Source organism: Engraulis encrasicolus, chromosome 19 (genome assembly GCF_034702125.1).
Source record: "Engraulis encrasicolus isolate BLACKSEA-1 chromosome 19, IST_EnEncr_1.0, whole genome shotgun sequence".
NCBI classification, from domain to species: Eukaryota; Metazoa; Chordata; class Actinopteri; order Clupeiformes; family Engraulidae; genus Engraulis; species Engraulis encrasicolus.
Genome location: NC_085875.1, coordinates 20,535,247 through 20,557,493, shown reverse-complemented (window position 1 = coordinate 20,557,493; position 22,247 = coordinate 20,535,247). Strand labels below are relative to the sequence as shown.

At 43.1% G+C, this 22,247-nt stretch overlaps 1 protein-coding gene across 2 annotated transcripts in view; it reads left to right on the top strand.

The window, feature by feature from the left end:
• zgc:174356 (uncharacterized protein LOC100137120 homolog) overlaps positions 1-22,247 on the top strand; it is a 51,551-nt gene that overhangs the window by 15,945 nt on the left and 13,359 nt on the right. The window contains exons 5-7 of one of the 2 annotated variants that reach the window (XM_063224075.1): positions 943-1,081; positions 11,137-11,220; positions 13,992-14,148. In XM_063224075.1, the coding sequence (XP_063080145.1) occupies positions 943-1,081; positions 11,137-11,220; positions 13,992-14,148 (380 nt within the window). Of the gene's footprint in view, positions 1-942; positions 1,082-11,136; positions 11,221-13,991; positions 14,153-22,247 lie in introns of those variants that run through there. The other variant, XM_063224076.1, reaches the window with a different exon arrangement.

The window sequence follows — 22,247 nt, the reverse complement described above, 5'->3', positions numbered from 1 at the left end:
TTGTACTGGTACTTGTATTTTAAAACCTTGTAATCAATAGGAATAAGAGAACTTCAATCCATCATATCTCCAATATGGATAAATGAATGAATGAATGAATGCATGTGTGTACGTATGCATGTGCGTGTGTGTATGTCAGCAGTTCCTAACCTTTGGCATGGGACCCCATTTTGACATCCCAAATTTCTGGGGACCCCATACACATTTTTTCACGAAAAATATTCTAATGTGATTGAGGTTAAGTAGTAAGGTATTAAAGCTACAGATATTTATGGAAGTCTAAGATTGTAATGGTGTTTCAAAGAGAATATTATATAGCTATATTATTAATTAGTAATATTTATCAGTATTCTTTTTCTCACACACTTTGAGATATTTCGGGCGATCCCATTTGAATTCCAGGCAAACGGACCCAGTGTTGAAAAACACTGGTGTATGTGTTCATAGTTTTGCATTGGATGACTGGCAAACAGGAACCATTGAACAGGTAGGAATGGTAACCATTCCTACCTGTTCGATGGACTCACGTCATTACAACCTCCCTCTTCCAAACATCCTCGTACCAACCAGGGGCGTTGCTAGACCTATTTTACAGGGGCACCTGCCTTGGTATTGATTTGCTGTGTCCCGTTATGAGTTTCTCAAAGAAAACAACAACCTTGCTACCTTGGAATTTAGCTCAAGTTTAGCATACGGAGTAATCTACAGAATGCACACAAAATGGTGCGCACTACTTGTAATAATGTAATTAATTTACAAGCTCTTAAAAATAAATAACTGCAAAAAAAGGTGCTGCCGCGCTTCACATACTCGTATTATCTCTCAGTGCCCTACTGTGCCCCTCTATAGGTACCTGACGCCCCTGCTGCCAACTAAAAATAAATAAATGAGCCTCTCTTGGTCCGTTTCCATGTGTCTCTCCTGTGACTCCTTCCTGTGCAGGGCTCCTGTCTGCTGGGTCTGTTCCCGCTGCTGCTGCGCTGCTTCAGTGAGATGAGCCTGGCCAAGGCCAGCATGGTCTTCAGGGCCGCCTCCAACATCCTCATGGCCTTCTCCAACAACACATGGATGGTCTTCATGGGTAAAGAGACAAAATATATTGTTCCCAGCTCCACGCACGCACGCACGCACGCACGCACGCGCACGCACACACACACACACACACACACACACACAAATAGTTTCCTTGTTGCCCCCTGACCCAGTCTCACCCCACTCTTCTATTCTCTCGTTTTTTTTTTTTTATTTGGGTTTTTTTTGTCCTGTGCAGATCTTATTTTTATTCTAGACAACCGTTTGTCAATGGGAGCTCTACAGACCCCTCTACAGGAGGGGGCGTTGAGGAGGAGGTCATGGAAAGGGGGCGGTGCTTAGTTGCAATTGGGGGGTAGGCCTATTCATCTGTTTTATTTTTCAATATTACGTTGAACGTTGCTAGGCTTATGATGAGGTCAGGGGCATCGTTGGAAGGGTAATGATGAGGTAACGGGGGCATTTGTTCACAAAAGGGTGTACTAAGGATGTATTAGGCCTACTTTTGTGCCACCACTGCTAGTGAGCAGATGGAGGGGTCTACATGAGGGAGAGTGAGTCAATAAGTTCCTTTAACAAACATTCTCTCAGTCTGAAATGGTGCCTGCGTCAATTTGAAACACCTTATAGGCATCATTTCGCCAGATACTGTTTGTATCATTGTGTGTCGAAAGATAGGTCTACCTGGCTGTAATGAAAGCAGAGGGCTGAAATAGTGAAATCTGTCACACAAAAAGTGTAATGTGGGTATATATGCATCACAATGATCAGAATTACATCAAACCATAAGGGGAAAAAAACATTCCACCATCAATATACCGTAGGTGTTGATCTGGGAACACAAATCCCATAAACACCTCCGATCACCTGGCTGCTTGAAAGAGCATTCATCTCATCAGCTCATCCCTCACACCTTCACGCCTCAGTTCCTCTTATGACCAGATGCATGATGAGAGACATGAATGGATAAAAAAATATATTATGTGTGTAACGAAGGCCTCTGGGTTCACTTAAAAACTCCAGATGGACCAACGTCTCCTTTTTCTTCCACTTGAAATGTGCAAACACTTTCCAAATGTGTAAGCACTTTTCAAATTGATGGATTTTAAGAATTCGCCACAATATAAATATTCAGCTCCAACGGTGATTGTGGCCTAGCCTCTGTAATATTGTTAAATTGTAAAAGCTTGCGGTTCACAAATCCTCCAGATGGAAGTAAATTACTCTTACTTTCTAAGCAGCTAAACAGCTGTTACGCTATACGGGGCCTGCAGCTTGATGTCAACATGCAACGTGAACGTATGTGTCGGAAGCTGTCCTGAGGGAGCACAGATCTTGGCATAATTTGCAGGTCTGCTGTGGCGTCAACAACCTGTCACGGATACTGTATCACTGCACCAGTGACTGGATGTTTCAGCCATATGTGTACATTTATAAGAAAGGTTTTGAGTCTAGGGAGTTGCTTGTTTCAACCCCAGATTACTACTTTTGACTCTGGAACCCTAGCCTCACATAAGCTCACGAAGTGTAACGAAGATGCACGAAGCAGTAAGGGTCTGCGCGTTTTCTGTGGAGCGATGTTGACCGGTAGGATTGGCGCCGGTGTTCTCACAAACGGTCCTACATTGTAATTTTATTCTACGGTAGGATGTTCTGTCAGACATGTCTGTTAAACGGTCCTACATCGCCATAGATAAACGTCAGACATGTTTGTTCAACAACTTATTAAGTTAAATCCTGATTTTCTGAAAATGTCCTTCCTACAATCGCGTCAAACAACCTCCAGACCATGAATACGAAATTAAATGATAGTATTATGGGATGGTCAGGACCAGGCAACTGGAACCCATCTTCATCAAGTTGATTTGTGCTCAGGGGTGTGTCTTCCCACCAGGCTAGGCATGCACTCGCTTAGGGCCCCCAAGCCCCTAGACGGCAAATAACAGCTCGGACTTTAGTACAGTTTTGGCAATTTTGTTTCAAATGTTCATTCCCCAGCTGACCCTAGAATAGCCTGTTTGTGCTATGATTTCTGATTAGTGTCATGTACCATCAGTTGAGTACACAATTGCACCAGCAGTAGAAATGTGGATATTTGCCAAGGTTATAATTTGGCTGGACCCTTAGGGCCTCTGAGACGGGTCCCTGTAGACCTATTCATTACATCCCTGTCCGTCTGTGTCACTTTTGAATGCAAACATACTTTGAATGAAGAACAAACTTTGCAGGTGGAATGCACCAAAAAAGTGAACATGACAGTTACATAATCCAAGGGGGACAAAGTAGATGACTTCCACAACCCACTCCAGTCATTAGGTACCCTTGAGCTGTCACATTTCAGCATAATGTGTACCGGTAACTGTGGTTTATGTGACAGAAGATGAACTTGTGCATTTCTGTATAAAATAGTTTTTTTTCCTGTGGTGAGTGCTGTCACTATAGTCAGGGATTCTGCTCTCTCCACATATCCAAACTGTATGTGCAGGCTGCCTATGGGAGTCCCTGCCTATAGGCTGGCAGGCTCCACTGAAAACTAATGTCCAGTCTGCAACGGAAGACACTGTTCTCTATCCAAGCAAAAAAAGAGAAATTTGTGGATGCCTCCAGTCCCTAAAGAACACTTCTTTGGAGAATTTATGTCTGGAAATACATTCAGTGAGATGTATCAGGGGAGATATATGCTGCCGTCTACAGAACAAGAAACTCCAGACCCCTGGGGAAAGACAGCCCCCGATGGTGTCTGACGTGTCAGGACTGGGGAAAAGAAATACATAGGCATACAAAAATGCCTATTTCAGTCAAACAGATGGAGCCAGATGGGCTTACAGGGAGGGAGTGAAGATCAAACCAAAGAGTGAAAGCTTGGATCTTGGACGGCAGACGCGTAACCAAACAGCCAAGCACGTTTCGTATGCTGGCTTGTGTAATGAAAGATGGTTCGAGAGTAAAGGAACAGAAAGTTGCAGGGAAATGATGAATCGCCATCACTAGAGAAAAAAAAGAAAAAAGAAAAGTACACCTGGAGATTGGAGAAGCCAAACATGATGACAGAAGTTGGGGAAGGCCTTGGTAGACACAGTCTGAGAAACTTATGAGGTTGTTGTTGTAGTCAAGAGAGAGAACTCGGGGTTCGGCAAGTGGGAATTGAAACTGGGATTAGTTCATCACTTTTCTGTCACACTGTCCCACCACTGCACCTTCATCTCCCCTCATCTTCATGTGAACCATCATGACAGATGGGAGCTTCTCTCGGGGATGAGAGAAACTCTGTTTTTTTGCTTGGTGGAAACTGAAAGCAATTTGATCAGGATGTAGCTGTCCTGGGTGCTGAATTCTGTCCTCCTCTTGCTTGGGGAACTATTCTCCAGAGTTTAATGTTGTCAGTAAGTAAGAATTAGACAGAGATGTCCCTCAATCATTTTCCTATTACTTTCGTCTGTCCTTCGTAGACGTAGGATGTTCCCTATAAGTTAGAATGAGGCAGAGATGACATTTTTCTATAACTTAGTCTACAGGCTTCCATACACGTAGGAGAAAGACATCATGCTGTGTGGCACATAAGCTCATGTTTCTTCCATTAACTTGCTTAATGGTCAGTGCAAAGGCTGAACACGTGAAAACAAACACGTTATAGTGGTCCTGCTATGTCTGCCTGTGTCCTCTGCTGCGCTTGCCTCCCAGAGAGGTATTAGTGTGGGCGGAGGGAGGTCCATTTGAGGTGCCGCATGCACACACACATCTCACTGTTGCTTGTTAAGTTATAAAGATGGGAACTTTCCTGCGGAAAGGGAAATGTTGCATTCCAGACACCTGCTATGTGCGCGCCATCGCCAGCACCGGAGTGCAGAGAGCGCCTGACCCTTTTTAATAATGAACATCCCGCGGAGTCTGGCTATGCTTCAGTGCTCGAAAAAAGCTGCGTGCCATCCCACCACTGAGAGCTTCTGCATGGCGAAGCAGTGGTGTAGCGCATTTGAAACTGAATTTATGTGAAAATCCATCTGACTAATGATGCGGTGTATGTTGATCTGTACAGCTTTTTTAGATATTCTGTTCTTTTTCCTAGCGCCCATATTCAGTGTGATAAAGTGCTGACCGACTATGCACGCACACATGTTCACACGCACGGAAAAACATGCACGCACGCACGCACACACACACAGACACAAACACGCACACACGCACGCACATACACACACGCACACACAAACACCTCCCAATTTCCTCCGTAAATGTGGGAATATGACCCATAAACATATTAGCATTTTAATTGAACTGAACCGAACGCTCCAGTCTTCACACATTAAAGTGCACATGAGACTGACAAACGCTTCATGAAAGCTCATTCTTGGGCGGCGAGGCTGAAGTGATGGGCGCCGTGTTATCTCATGCTGAGAATGAAGATTGCTTGTTTGTTCGCCATTTGTAATAACAAATATGGTTACCTTCCCTCAAATTAGGCGGCCTTATCTCGGAAAAGCCTGGCAATGTCTTGACGGTGCTATAACAGTGTTTTGTGTGAGTGTGTTGGTGTGTCTTTGTGTTTGTGTTAGAACGTGTGCATGTGCATAGTGTGTATTTGTGTGTACGCGTATAGTGTGTGTATGTAACTGTGTCTGCATGTGTGTGTGCATGTGTAATTGCCATGTTATTATATGTGGGTATCTCTCCAGCGAAAATGATGAAAATTTTTCACATATCCACAGCCATTGTGGTGCCCTTTTGTGAGGAAGAATGTAAAGAATTCTGGCACTTGTATTTCCACACACTTCATTCTCAAACGGCTTTTTTGTGCTTATGACAAGTAACAGTAAAAGGTTAGATGTTATGAATCTTTTTCATACCAGCTCATATTTGTCACTAACTTGACTTTCGAAACTTCCTTAGTTTCTTTGAGGAATTTTCTTTTGATGTGTGTGTGTGTGTGTGTGTGTGTGTGTGTGTGTGTGTGTGTGTGTGTGTGTGTGTGTGTGTGTGTGTGTGTGTGTGTGTGTGTGTCTGTGTCTGTGTCTGTGTCTGAGTCTGAGTCTGAGTCTGAGTCTGAGAGAGAGAGAGAGAGAGAGAGAGAGAGAGAGAGAGAGAGAGAGAGAGAGAGAGAGAGAGAGAGAGAGAGAGAGAGAGAGTTATTTTTGCTCTGTTTTTATTGTGTGAGCAATGTATGCATTATCCCCAGTGTAGCCTCTTTGTGCAGATGGGCCAGTTCGGCAGATGAGCCCAGACGGGCTTGTTCACTCAGTGCTGAAAAGACTCAACTACCGTACATCATAACAACACTGCTATGAAAATACTGAGAGTCTTAACATATGAAGACTTGGTCATTACATTTGTGAGGACAGTACGATTGTAGCAGGTGCAAAGGGGCTAAACTAATCCATGGAACCTGCAGATCAATCAATCAAGCATCTTGTTTTCCTCAGGCAGGCATCAGGCATTGGGCACTTCTGTTTGTCCGGGCATCTGATAATACATGTTTATCCACCTCTATGGTAAAGAGCATCAAATATGTTCTGAATACAAATCAAAATATTGATATTTCGCTAAATGGAAATCTTCAGAATGTGTTCCATTTCCATCCACAAATTGTTGTAAAGTGTGTGTGTCCAAAAGGTGTTCATGCATAAGAAACCAATAACATGTCTTGTGATCAATAATAGTGTTTGTCACAGGTTGGTCATATTGTGTTGGTTTTAAACAGGTCACAGACGGTCACTGTGTGAAAATGTCAATACAGTATTGCCGATACCTTTATCAGAGAAACAAGAGCAGGACAGTCTCATTTCTCAATAACATTACATTAATATTTCCTGTCTGACATTTAGTCTGATAAATAATCTGCAACACCAGACATTGTAATGATCAGTTAAAGTCTATGATGGCAAGGCCGCCCACTGTGGTGGCAAGATAGCATTAGTCAGTTACCTTCCGCTGGTTGTCCTGGAGCAACCATTCTTTGCCCTTCTTTGCACCTGCACTTGTTCTGTATATTTCTTGTGCACTTTGTATCTGCTAGCGATGTTGGCTATGATTATGTCCTCTTTTGCAAGTCACTTTGGTTATAAAGCGTCTGCCAAATGCAATATAGTGTAACAATGTAATGTTAACTTCAGGAAGAAAAAACAAGTGCAACAGCCTTAACCCGTATGCAAACTCTCACAAATGCAAAATGGTTTCCAACCAACCGAGTGCCTCACCAAGCTGCTTGCGCACAATTATAAAGAATTGAACATACTCCACTGTGGGGAACTTTTTAAAAGAGCTGATCAAATTTCGCTTTTTGAGATAGTTGTAAAGTGGAGGAGACGAGCTCACACTATTGCCCACTGAACACAGTTCTTAACTGGGTGCTGAAGGCCACATAAAAGATAGTAAATAAAGCAAAGGAAAGCATTCTTCACGTTTTTCTGTCTTTATCCGCCAACTAACGTTTCGGGCAGAGCCCTTCTGCGGCGTGAAATGGCGATTGGCGTAATGGAAGAAGGACTCTGGCCAAAACGTTCGAGGGCGAATAAAGAAAGAAAAATCTGAAGAGTGGTGTCCTTCGCTTCACTCACTTATCTGTATTTTGAGATAGCCCACATAGAGGCTGCCTGTTCCAAATACTAATTGCTGTGGTTACAAACCATGGAGGAGGGTAGAAAAGTGAGTTCTAAAGTGCAATTCTCTCTGCAACAAGTCAATAACTCACTGAGAAGGTTAATATCATTTTAAGCCTAAAAACTACTTACTACTGCTGCTTGATGGAGAGTTTATTTAGTTAGGACATCAGTGAGAACATTGGAGAACATTGTTCGCTCATCACATGAATATAACCATCCATAGCCCACCCTCTGCAGACTCTGCCAGCCTGTCAAACAGATCAGATTTATTGGCTGTACTGTAGTAGTAGCTGACATTTCCGTCTGGTGGCTGCCTGTGTTGGGACCCCGTCGACACTTGTGAGAGTGGGTCAGCGCCTTATCAATATTCCTAATTGCTATTGATATTCTTATCGAGCTTTTGGCAACTTAAACACAATAGGGGCCCAGGGCATTAGTGGAATAAGCATCGACAGGTACAAGCTGGGCCTCTGTGTGCGGTACGCGCTGCTCCATCTTACTGGTGACAGGGTAATGAGAGCCAACTCACCCAGCCCACCCAAGAGCCACCACTGCTGGCCTGATGCCAAATGATACATGGGTGGTATGGAAGTTGGAACCATATATTGGTAACCAGGCTGCGCCCTCCTAGTGACACAACACCTTCGGCGGTGTTGCTTCTAAATCGAATCACGATTGCAAGTCTATGATAATCAGGCAAATATTTTCACGCACCTCCAACTATGCTGCCACTGGACTACAATGGACCATGTTGGACGGCACAGTTTACTTTTTTTGTATTCCACTATTGGTCTGGACCTGCACTACCCCACAAGAACACACACACACACACACACACACACACACACACACACACACACACACACACACACACACACACACACACACACACACACACACACACACACACACACACACACACACACACACACACACACACGTCAGGGATTGCACCTTACCTGCACTACCTCAGTCCTGGAACGTAAAGACAAATACAACATGCTGCTACAATGCTGCTACCCATCCACTACTTGTATTGTTATTATACTGTTACTTCACTGTTACTTTTCTATAGTTGTAATGTCTACATTCTATTTATCTTATCTCTGTTACATGTTGAATGTTAACTGTTAAATGTTAAATGTTCATTGGACTGTATTTATTATTGACCACTATTGTATCAGTCCATCACTGTTACCTGTCCTGTGTTGCACTTTATGTCAGTCTTTAAAATGTCAGTTTTGCATATGTCTTGTCCTGGCATGGTATAGAGAGAAAACGTAATTTCATTTTCCTTGTATGTTTTGTGCATATGAAGAAAGTGACAATAAAAGCTGACTTGACATGAATATATTGGTTTTGGGCAAATAAATACATAGTAAGAGCCATAGACTTTGCACAGTGTGTTCTGACTGCACCATGATCGCGTCTTCACTGTTTGTTCCAGCTGGAAATACATTGTAAGTCACATGGTCACATTGGAAGTCACATGGTATTCCCATGGAATGGGAGGAACAAGTGGCTCCTACTGTGAGAGAGAGAGAGAGTGGCTGAGGGGGCAGATTTTGAATGACATACCGTAAAAGTAGCAAGAAATATATACAGTACTTTATCAAGGAAATGAAGGTGTCAAGGAGCATACATTATACCGTATGTATTTGGGTCAACAACACATTTGCATACCGTATGTGTTAACTTGCATTACAGGGTGGGCTTGTCTGTAAACAATTACATGCAATATTGCCGTCATTATTGTTGGCATCTTGTGATGTGATGGAAAAAACAGAGAAAATAACCTCTACTTTAAGATCACCTACTTTACAACAAATACATTTCATACCCAATTGTATATCCTCTGTGTGAAACGTGCCATTATTGCTGGAGGGATCAGAGAGAATAACTGGCATATTAATGACTGACAAGGAGGGAAGCATATTCACTTTCAAATTCTCAACACTCACACTCATAAACAACACATTTAATTTTCCCATGATGAAACACGAGTGTAGATATTCTGTGCAACAAGAACATGAAAGAGAACATTGTTACAGCACTTGTCACTATACCTCACACTATTAAAACTGAGCAGATCTCCTCCGGCTCCAGAAAACCTTCAGTAACACACCAAGTCAGAAGGGGAAGTAGAGGTGGCAATATGAAAATGTGTCATGTCAATGACATGCCAACACAGGATTTGAATTTCAGAGAGAAAAAAAAATGGGACTTGAGGGAGGAGCGCAGAGTGAGTGGAAGGGAGTGTGGGTTGGTGGGTTGGGAAGGGCATGTCGATGTGTATAAATCAGACCTCGTGTCTGATCATACATTCGGGAATATTTATGGCGATGGTGTGTGAAGGGAGAGCGTTGTATTCACAGGGAAAGGAAAACTGCTATTCTTATCTGCCCCAGGCAGTGCCGAATGCCAATGGTGTCTTTCATTATTCTCTGAGTGGCGTGAACAGAGAGACACAGTAAGACAGACAGGAGGGGAAAGAAGACAGCGAGCCAGGCAGGCTGTTGCTGTCACTGTTGAGTAGCATTCCTCTACTTAGGAGAAAATGAAATGATGAGACAATAATTGACCTTTGTTTCTGGGACTTTTTTATGGAATGAAGAATGGGGGTTATTTGGTCCCAAATAAATCAAATGAAGCCAACCCAGGTTTGCCCAAGTTGTTGGATGTAGTTCTACTTGCACACACTATCCAGATATTGTAACAGTGTAAATTACAACACCATCCGTTTTTGTTGATTTTCATTTTGTAAATTGTGATACAGTGGCTACGGCACTGAGTTTACTATTGCAGTGAATAGAGCAAGGTTGACAGAGTGCAATACTAGGACAACAAAAAAGACAGCTCGTCTGTTACATGGAGTGCGTGTGAAGAACTACATTTGATGCCAGTTTCCTTGACAGCTGTAAACAGGTGACTATTTTAAAAATAGAAATAAATGCACAAGATGCAAGATTGCACTGAGCTAAAAACAAACAAAATGGTTTGTCATTTCAGAAAAGCACAAAGCTCAATCAGTTCCCCGTGGTCTTTTTTTTGTGCTAGTTTAGTCTAACAGCAAGGATGGATGGTTCACGAGTACTCTCTCGACCAACCAGGAACATTCAGCTGCAGTGTTGTCTGGCCTTAATTGAAATCCATGTACTATTTCTAAGCTGTGAACAGTGAGTGGAGTTCAAATAGCTATTAGAAGTATGCTTTTGGGAATAAGCTCATTAGTAAGCGGAGAAACAAATGTACGGTGAAGACAAACGTGACAAGAAGCAAGGCCGCTAAATGTTTTGACTCTGAGCAAGGTGTGCTCTTTGATGCATACCCGTACTGTAGTTTTTCAAAAACAAGGAAAAAATTATATGAAATTCCTTCCTTCAGTTTTTTTCATCACCCTATCTCTCTCTCTGTCTCTGCCTTTCTTAATATATGTCTTCCTCCCCCATTCTCTCTCTCTGTCTCTCTGTCTCTCTCTCTCTCTCTCTCCTCTGTCCCTTCTCTTTAGTGGCAGTGTTAGGCGCTCCAGCAGGAATCAATCAAGCTGTCATCCGTTCGCTGTCCTCTGCAATTGTGGAGCCAGATGAACAAGGTGAGTTCTCAACAGCCAGGGAAAATCTCAACCTCTGATATGCCTGAGAGAGAGGGGGCTGTGTGTGTCTATAGATTTAAAGCATTGCATTCTTGACAGGAAATAGTGACGTTCTTGAATGGAACATCCCTGTGGTTGGAGGTCAATATCCCCCTTTCAGTCATTTCCTCCAATTTCAGGCCTTGTGCCCTGGTGTCGTCCCACCTCTCATGGAGGAAACAAAGAAGGCCTTGAGGATGGATGTGTAGACTCGGCATCTCATCTCCCTTCAATCTCCTTGTCCTTTCAAGGAGGGAGGAAGCAACTTGAGGAAGGATTTTGATTAGCACCTCATATCTCAATATACCCTGCAAGGAAGCAGGGAAATCTGTGGATGCTGAAGCACCCTTGGGGACAGACAAGACTGTCCGTTTGAAGTAATAACTTAACATGAGAAGCCACTCTAAAATTCAGATTGGCATTATTTTTCATAGGAAAAAGCATGAAACACACATTCGCTACCATCAAGTCATCTGTTGTGTATTGCACATACAGCCATGTTCAGCTTAAATGTTATCACAGGTGTGTATACTGTATATCTCAGGTGTGTATTGCTACTAAAACATAACCATCAAAGTATACGTTCTGTGTTCTTTTATTGTTCATAGACTTTTCCAGGACTGTGATGCAGAGTACACAGTCTTAACCTCCTTTGTTTTATTAGAGTACATCTACTGCCCAATCCACATGAGTATTACGGCAGGCAGGGTACAAAAGCATTGCTCAGTAGACGGTGGCATTGTTCTTGAACTAATGCAGATGGGGTTTTTTTTTCCATCCAATTGAGCATCGCTGCCCCTGGAGTCCTGGAGTGGTTCAGAGCATTTCAGGACACAGTTGCACAGGGTGCATTTGGAGGGAACTGCTCCACTAAAGTCTCTCCTGGCCTAGCCATGTCATATCGGCAGGGCCAAATAAACACACTAGCTTATGGCTGCAGCCTAGGGCCTCCCACCAGCCAGGGCCCCCTACTTGGCCAAAGGTTTAAAATAATTTTGCTGACTTGGAAATACAGTTTTTAAAAGTTCATCTTTTGTCTCCACAGTTGGTAGACTAATGCCTCTTTTCCACTGCCGATTTTCTGGTAGGCCTACAGCTCGACACAGCGCGACTCGGCCGCCAGTTTTTGCTTCACGATTGAGCTGTGTCGTGCTGAAAAGCAAAACGTCTCGGCCGAATCGCGCTGTGTAGAGCTGTAGGCTGTAGCTGTAGAAAACTGGCAGTGGAAAAGAGGCACTATTGTCCTTAATTTCCAGTTCAGAATTATGACGTACGTATTTATTTATACGTTTTGTCCCAAAATTTGCCTACTGCGGGGGCTAAACCTTTCTCGGAGCCCAGGGCCACCTTCATCTGGCCCTGCGTGTCGCACCGTGTCCTTAAGTGCAGGGGACACCAGGGCCACTCGGCCTCCCCAGATGACATACAGAGGCACTTCATGTTCTGCTCCCGATCAATAAAATTTCCATGTTCCAAGGCACTTAGAGACCGGCCCCCTCGTATGTTTCCCGTCCGCCCCCTTTTCCACTCCACTTGGTCGAGAGGAGAATGGCCATTGCTGTTGTCAGTGTACAAAGTGCATTGTTGTGCCAGTCATAGCTCCTTCAATAATGGAAAGGCTCTCTGCCTCTGCTCTTGCATTACGTCTCACATCTCGACAACCTTTTATATCCAGTCATCGCTTAATTTTAAATGAGTGTGTTTGAAGGATGAATTGATGTTTTAAATTAATACGAGCTGTGCTGTAGTGCTTTTGACCACATTAGCTTTGGTCCTGCCCACCAGTCGAAGTGGTATTTAATGAAGTCATCCTATGAAAGAAGGGCACACTAAAACAAGTCTGTGCCTTCTTGTAGGGAAAAAGCCAATTGAGGTCTACGAAGTGAATTAAGAAGAGCCGTTCACCTTGTTCCACTTTTTTTCACATTAAAAAAGTCCTTAGCATTGATGTATTGGTTCAGAGCAGAAAGGAAGTTCGTTATGTAACTTTCAAAGTCTGTGTCAAAACAAGTTGGGCAATTAAGCAAGACTGGTGCCAATTCAATGACCTTGATTTTGGCATTTTCATTTCTGGTTTGGCCACCCTATTGTGAATACCAGGTATGTCAAACGCAAAATCTTGCCTGCTGATTTATTTTATTCGGACCACAACATCAATTGTACATTACAGTTGGCCCACATACACCATTAATGTATAGCATCACAAAATTAAACATGAAATTAGTTGTCACAGGAATATGAGTGGATCCAAGCAAGTGAAATAGCTCACACTCAATATGCAGGCACATTTGAACTGCCATATATCATGGGGAAGAGTGTGTGTGAAACTTGTGTATAAAGTGCATGCATGTACAATTTTAGTCCATTTTCTGAGATAAATATTGGATTCAGCCCATGACTTAGTTCCAGATTTTGATTTTGGCCCTCAATCAATTGACACCCCTGGTGTATACTGTACAGTATGTACTCTCACCCACTGTATGCAAAACACAGACACAGAAGGACAGGGCACACACACACACACACACACACACACACACACACACACACACACACACACACACACACACACACACACACACACACACACACACACACACACACACACACACACACACACACACACACACACACACACACACACACACACACACACACACACACACTACTATCATCACACACAACTATCACTACTCACTTCGGCTCACCTTTGGCTTGTGCGTGTCGTCCAGGTGCCATGTTCTCTTTCACGGCGTCCGTGGAGGCCACCTGTCTGCTGTTCGCTGCGGTCATCTTCAACGGCCTCTACCCCCTGACCCTGGCCACCTTCCCCGGCATGCCCTTCATCGTCATGGCCGCCTTCTGCCTCATCATCCTCATCCTCGTGCAGTGAGTAGTGATTGCAATTCTCAGCTCTAAGTTTACCATAGACAAAAAACATACAAATCCGTCTCAAAATGGTGGCCGGACTAGCAAAAATAAAGTCCGCAACACCGGGGTCATATTTCTCTCATTTAAATGTGACGTGTGCAGCATGCCCTGGTCTTAAGAAGGAAATGTCATATTCAAATACGAGAAACGGAAGGACGATATTTTCCTTATTATACAATTCTCAGGAATTCGCAGGAAATTATATCTAGGGGCTACTGTCCCCTAAACAAAAGGCTGCTATTTTAAAAGGTTTATGATTGTTTTTGTATCATTGATCCACGTCTGCAGTACTCTCGACTTTGTGATCTAAGTAATTGATATCCAGAGGAAAACATGTTGCGGCACTTAGTTCAGTTCAGTTAGGTTCAGTTAACTTTATTTGTACCCGTAGGTAAACTAGTCTTGCAGTTTAAAAGAAAGATGGTGCCCTTACATATAGGGTACAAGACAAATGACACATACAAACATGGAATCTAAAAAGTACATATAGGCTATACACAAAAACAAATAATACAGGGACAGTGTAGACTTGTGCTTTTATGTCAAGGTCTGTAGCCAAGAAGTATTCACCATCTCAGCCCAAACCCCATGTGTGTACACGAAAAGCCCACGAGCACATGAAAAGTGTAAAAAGAAGAGACATGGATCCGATGGAGCTGTTTTTGAAGGAATTCCAAAAACAGCTTTTTTTAACATGTTCTTGGCAGAGCAGAGGTCACACAGTCTGCAGAGCATTGACTTGGCTCTTGGCACCTTTTTTGACTTGGCAGCGCATCCTGCCGAGGTGTGGAGGGGAGCCACAGAAGACCGTCCCTGAAGGACACACACTACAAAAGTGGCTAAGTGACCATACTGCTTTATTTCGCCCAGCGGTAGCCATAAACCTGGGAGAAGAAGAGCCTAGTTCAGACAATGATGCCCTTGATGCTCTTATACTAGCAGGTTTATGACTTTTTCTGGGTAAACTGAAGCAGGTTTTTCACTTATCCACCTTTGTGGTGTGTATGGCTCCCCAATGGAACCGCGAGGCACAGCCAACTGTTTGTTTGTGCCAGTTTTCTCTGTCATGTCTAGGTCTTTTATGAGGTGGGAATGAGAGAGGAACAACCACATACCGAGTTTGTATTATTGCTCCCTTGGCTGGCACTGTGAAAACCATGTAGAGAGACCAAAAAGAATGACCACAAGCGAGGAGCTAGTTTGGCTGTGGTGCTAATCGGTTTTGTTAGCTTTGTTTATTCATTTCGCTATTTTTGTCTGTTTAATCTTAGCAACCATATGCCTGCGTCCATGGTCAAATGAGACACAAAATTAATTAACTCCAAAAAAAGTGTGAATTGTTTCTTGTGGTCTTGAATGCAATTATTATTTTGACAAATTAAATCTCTGTTAAATAGCTGCATGCAAATTAAATCAAAGACAGAACATTGCTGGATGTTTTCCAAAGTGGCATTTGTTTTTAGGATTAAAAAACAAACAAAACAAATAAACACGCTTGTGCGTCTGCGCACGCACACGCACACACACACACACACACACACACTGCATGTATACATGCATACACACACACACACACACACACACACACACACACACACACACACACACACACACACACACACACACACACACACACACACACACACACACACACACACACACACACACACACACACACACACACACACACACACACACTCCACACCACTTGTGCACACTTTCAATTTACCATATTATTTTGGCATTGTCCCCTATGAAATTACACATGCACTCAATTTGCAGTAAGACATCAGCGTCTGCGGTAAGCACACATATTCCTTTGACATCCCAGCAAAAAAACATATTGAAGATAAATCTATCCTTCTCATAATGGTCAATAAAAACCCCTTTAGTCTCACAGAATCCTTCATCTCCGGCAATTATGTTCAGGTACATTCAATTATGTCTTCAGCATTTGTTTGATTAGTACTGTAATTTTTGCTTTGTACATTGGGTGGTCTTTTCACGCACCGTTACACACTTGCTCAGAAAAAAAGGAAGACAAGAAAAAGACAATGTCTTGTTTTCTACATGTTGTAATTAATCATTTCGCCTTCAAAGAGCGACCTTTCAAGCTACATTGAAACAGCAAGTGCCATTTAATTAAAACATCTTCAAGTCTTTTAATTAGCATTATTAATATATTGAATCAATTAAGTACGCTAAAGTTCTCTACATGTTGCAAATACTGCTGTGAGAAGTTGTAGAACAACAATTTTATCTGGAGAAGAATATTTTTCAGTAGGGGTTAGATGATTCAGTGCACTTCAGTGGAAGTGGCATGCTATGTTTTACGTTGGTTGAAAAAACATTATTCACTGACAGGTTAATTTAAGGTTAGGAATGAGTTTTGGTATAGGCATAGTTTGACATGACAAACATGGGCGTAGTAGTAGCCTAACAGCGGTTACATACCGCCATTCAGACATACCGCCATTCCGACATTGACTTTTTATTGCAAAAACATTTTTCCAGCTTGCAGGAACTGTTTTCAGACCCTACCTGTAAGGGCATTTGGACCGTGACAAAATTAGACACTAAATTATACACCAATCCTGTAATTGCGCTGTCCCTCTCTCCACTTCCGCTCATGTAACATTGTTGCAAATGTCAATTGAGTTAGAACGTTGTTCACACGCCTTTACGAACTTGCAACAATGTTCAAATGACTCGAAATGGCTTGGAATGACAATCAAATACTGTCAAAATGTCGGTATGTCGGTTGCACCCCCCCCCCCCCAACAGCCTAGCATGAACAAGACTAGCATCACTTGACCACACTTGATCAATATAGCCTTCCTTTGGCATGCATGCCACCTCTGCATACCACATGTCACTTACCGGTAATCATCTAACCCCCTCTCATATTTTTGTTGTCAAAATGAATCATTGCATCTGAGGTAATGCTTCTCCAAATATGTGGGTAGCCAATGTGCCACACAGTAATTTTCCAAGCCCCTTCAGTTACAGTAGGCCCAAATTTACCCTAATTCAACCACAACAATAGATTATGTTTGAAACAAACAAACAAAAAACAAACAAACAAACAAACAAACAAACAAAGAGTCAAGTCTGCTATGAGTTTTTCAAACTGCTTCCTAGGTTAACACTGAACTACAATTAGTCTTTGGTAGTTTCTGCTTTCTTCATGGTGAAATATGTGAGACACTACTGTTGTTTTACATGTAACTGTGAGACACTACTGTTGTTTTACATGTAACTGTGCCTCAAGAAAATAGAGTTAGCATCCGTTTACCCATATGAGGTGGACAGCTCATGCATGGCGCTTGACACTGGCGAATCCAAGCGGCTCGTTTTGGCAGTTCATCAGGACAGTGTTTCCCAACCAGGGGTACGTGTACCACTAGGGGTACACGAGCACACTGCAGGGGGTACTTGGAAAACTGTTATTTTTATAACAAATGTATGGAGCAGTCAGATAAGGACAGCGAAAGCGATATAAAACATGAATTAGGGGGTACTCGTGGCACAACTAAGACGTTTAGGGGGTACGTGGGACAAAAAAGGTTGGGAAACAATGCATTAGGAGACGAATAAGAGTAGGTCGCATTGCCTTCCGTGTTTTGAGTCATGTGGTCGTGTCGTGTCTAATCTACGTGTACTGACCTCTCCCTGACCTTTCCAATTCTAAGAAATGTTACACAAAATACTCCACCACCGTACTCCACAGACATTGAGGCTTGTTGCAGTGTTTTTTTAAGGGAAATACAATTTATTCTGGTGTTTGTGCGAACCACCACTAACATCTAAATCAAATATCTTCTAAATTAGCCATCCAAACTAAGGGAAACTCAATTGATTTCCAGAAAGGACTACAATCATGCTGTTGGCAGTGTCCAACTGTAAAGCATTTTCATTTCAATATATTGTTTTAACAGAAAAAATGACATGATGTGAGTTTGTACGTATAGTGAACACACTCAGAGCTGTATCAGGATTTTGTGTGCATATTGATTTATTTTCGCCAAGTTTTAACCACAGGATTAGTTTATATTGACAATTTTGTGGTCAAATACGCTCTGCAAGTTTGCTGTGGGTGGAGTTGGCCTAGGAAGTAAGCGATCTACTACAGGTGCCAGAGGTGTTGTCGCGACTTCCATGATTTAGTTTTGTTTCTGTACATTAAAGTACAGTTTTGGGAAACAGGTCGGAGGCTCCTCACTAACAAAGTCACCAAAATGTCAAAGGTTGTATCCCATTTCACCCCTTTGCCCTACCCCTTTCTAGCCTGGTTCCCACCAGACCTCTGTGTGTGTTTGTGTAGCTCTTGAGCCCCCTGGTGGCGCTCAATACACACAGAGCTAGTGGTGGAGCTCACAAAGCTGCGCACAACTACAGGTTGGGCAAGAGCCAGGCAAACCCCTTTCCCCTTCCCCTTCATTTTCTGCGTTCATGTGTAGGGGTAGGGATGTCAAGTCAAGTCAAGTCAGCTTTTATTGTCACTTTCATCATATGCACAAGACATACAAGGAAAAATGAAATTACGTTTTCTCTCTATACCATGCCAGGACAAGACATATACAACTGACATTTTTCAGACTGACATAAAGTGCAGACAGGACAGGTAACAGTGATGGACTGGACAATGGACAATAATAAATACAGTAGGCTATGTCCCAATTCACATTAAGGCAGAGGGGTAGGGGAAGGGGAACGGGTAGGGGTAGGTGTAGAAATTAAAATTAAAAATGGGAGTCTACCCTACTTCAGCAGTAGTTTACTTCAGGTGCTAGATTTCGAGATACAGGAGTTAGCATTCGCAGACTTACTTCTGCAGTCCGGATTCGTGAAAGCAGCTACTTCCCTTCCGAGAAATGCACCCCTGACCTTTTGGGTTTTTTCTGACTCCACATGGAATAGTTTGTCTTTTTTTAATAAGAATTGGAAAGTTTCATTTCAACTCCTCCCTGACCCCTTTTATTGAGCTGCACTGATATCATAAAAAAACTTGAGCAGCAGAATTACAGTAGAGCAACTTTTAATGACACTTTTAATGTGCTTTTCCATCTTTTTTTGACCTTTCTCTGGGGTCTGCCAAATAATTTCCCCTTGCGTGGCCTTCCATCAGTCTGGTATGATTGTTTTGCTTGACACTAGAGATGGTTTTATTTATTTGCTTTTATTTGTGACAAGATTGTTTATGCGTGCATGTGTGAGTGTGTGTGTGCATGCCATCTCACATATAGGCGGATTTTGAGTCAAAAATGGCTTACAAACTCCCGATGACATTTACAATCCTGTCTAACAATTAATAATCTGGCACCTTGGTTCCAGAAGGGATCTTTTATAGCATCCCATTTAACTAATCCCGCTTAATCAAGATGACTCCTCTACAAACACTTAACCTGGCTTGTAAGAGCGCCGCTAATTACAATGAATTGATTTTGGTGAATGGCTGGTGTGAGTGCCAGAGCTGGACTGTGGCTTTCTGAGGCTACGTTGCCCATCACTGATGAACAAAGAAAAGTCCCAATACGAGATGAATGACGGTGAAAAACACTGAGATATGCTTACTGTAAAGAAGACGATGAAAGAAGTAGAATGCAGAGAAAGTAGCAGTTGCTGAAGTGTCAGCGCCCTTGTCGAGTTGATGGTAAACAGCTTTTTCCACCTCCATTAACCTAGTCCAAATTGAATCTGACGCACAATTTGATGTTCTTTTCTTCCAGCTCCATAATTAAGTCATTGTCTCTTTGTAATGGAGGTATTAACTAATACAACGTCCCAGTAATAAAGTGGCCGGCTTGGCAGTTCGGCTGGTAGGAGTGTATGGCGGTTATCGCAGAGGGCCTGTAATTACTGCTCTAATGGGGTACCCTCCCCTCGTCTTCGCGACCAGCCCTCCCCCAACCACATCACACCACATCAGCCCATGTACCCAACAATGTCTCTCTTTGCTTCCTTCTCTTTTTCTTTCTTCCTTGCCATACCGCACTCCTCCTCTCCTCCACCGCACACCTCCTCTATCAACCTCCATACCACACCTACACCAGTCGTTAGTTTTGTTAGTTACTATCCAGTTCCACATATTGAAAATAACTTGGTTTTACCTGTCCATTTTGCCAGGTGATTGGCTGATTGAGTGATCACCTGGATGAATTGGACAGTTAAAGGTCATTTGAATTGTAACCAATGAATCCATTTTGCCCATCACTGCTCATACCATACCAGAGATTCTTTAAGAATATAGAGATATGCCAACATAATAGGTTTCTATGGGCACCTAACATGACCAGGTTCCGGTCTGCCTATAGGGGCGTGTCATAATGCTCCTACATTGAATAGAACAGTCCTTAGGTCTGCCTAGGTCTGCCTAAAGGGGGCAATAATAGAACCAGGAAACAATGGGCCAATGGAACCTCTCTCTCTCTACTCTCTCTGTACCATACCATCCCAGTCTCTTCTTAACCCTGACATTCTTCTGTCTCTCTCCGTGTGTGTCTCTCTGCCTCCTTGTCTTTTTCTTCCTCTCATCTCATAGCACAGAAGAACACAACATCATCTCCCTGTTGTTTCTCTTTTTATATCCTTCCATCCTTATCATCCTTCTTTCCGTTGCATTTTCCTTGGGGACCTGCTATGTGTGTGTTCAGAACAACATCTGAAGGAAAAAAAGAGAAGACACACACACATACATACACAGGCACGTTCTTTGTCTCACAAAGATACACACGTGCACACACACAAACAAAGCCATTATTTATCTATCCCCCCTCCGCTCGCTCACTCACTCACTCACTCACTCACTCACTCACTCACTCACTCACTCACTCACTCACTCACTCACTCTCTCTCTCTCTCTCTCTCTCTCTCTCTCTCTCTCTCTCTCTCTCTCTCTCTCTCTCTCTCTCTCTCTCTCTCTCTCTCACACACACACACACACACACACACACACACACACACACACACACACACGTACACACACGTACATGTACAGAAAGAGTGATAGTGACAGAAAGGCCGACAGACAGAGAGAGAAGAGTATGTCAGGTGAATGATTCAGTGATGACTGGCAGAAGTGATGATGATGAAACATCTGTGGTGAAAGTGTGGGAATAAGAGCTGCCTGGGTTCTGCTGTGCTCCCCTAATGGAACTGATGGCTCCGGCGCCTCTGTTGTGGAGCAGAATGCACAGCACGGTAATGGCTGTGCGAGATTGGGAGCTGGACTGCCTTCGCGCCTCCTATCCTCTACTCTGTTCCTAATCCCCCAGTTTTTTTTTATTTTCTATCCTCTCCTCTACTCCCCTTTTCTCTTCTCCTCTTGTTTGTCCTCTTCTCTCCTCTCCTCTCCTCTCCTCTTCTCTTCTCTTCTCTTCTCTTCTCTTCTCTTCTCTTCTCTTCTCTTCTCTTCTCTTCTCTTCTCTTCTCTTCTCTTCTCTTCTCTTCTCCTCTCTTCTTGTCCTCGCCTCTGCTCTCCTCTTTCCTCTTCTTTCTTTTCTTCTCTTTTTTTTCTCTACTCTCATCCGTTGTGGAGCAGAATACACAGCCCACTAATGGATGTGTGAGACTGTGTGGGCTGCCTTCTCCCTCTACTCGCTTCTCTCCGATTTCTTGTTTTTTCTCTCCTCTCCTTTTCTGTGCTCCCCTTTTTCTCCCCTCCTCTCCTCTCCTCTCCTCTGGTCTCCCCTCTTCTCCTCTCCTTTCCTTTCCTGTCCTGTTCTGTCCTCTCCTTTCCTTTCCTGTGCTCCCCTTTCTCTCCTCTCCTCTCCTCTCCTTTCTTATTTTTTCAATCTCTCGTCTCCACCGTGCTCCTCTTCTCATGCTGTCCTCTCCTTCTCTATCTCACCTCTCTTTTTTCCTCTCCTCTCCTCTGGTCTTCTCTTTTCCTTTGGCTGCTCCTCTATTCTTTTCTCCTATTATCTCCTTCCCTCACTCCTCGTATTTCTTCTCCTTTAATCTCATTTCCTCCCATCATCTCCTCGAATATACCTATTCCTCTCCTCTCCTCTGAACTTCGCTCCTCTCCCCTCCCCTCCCCTTTCATGTATCCACCC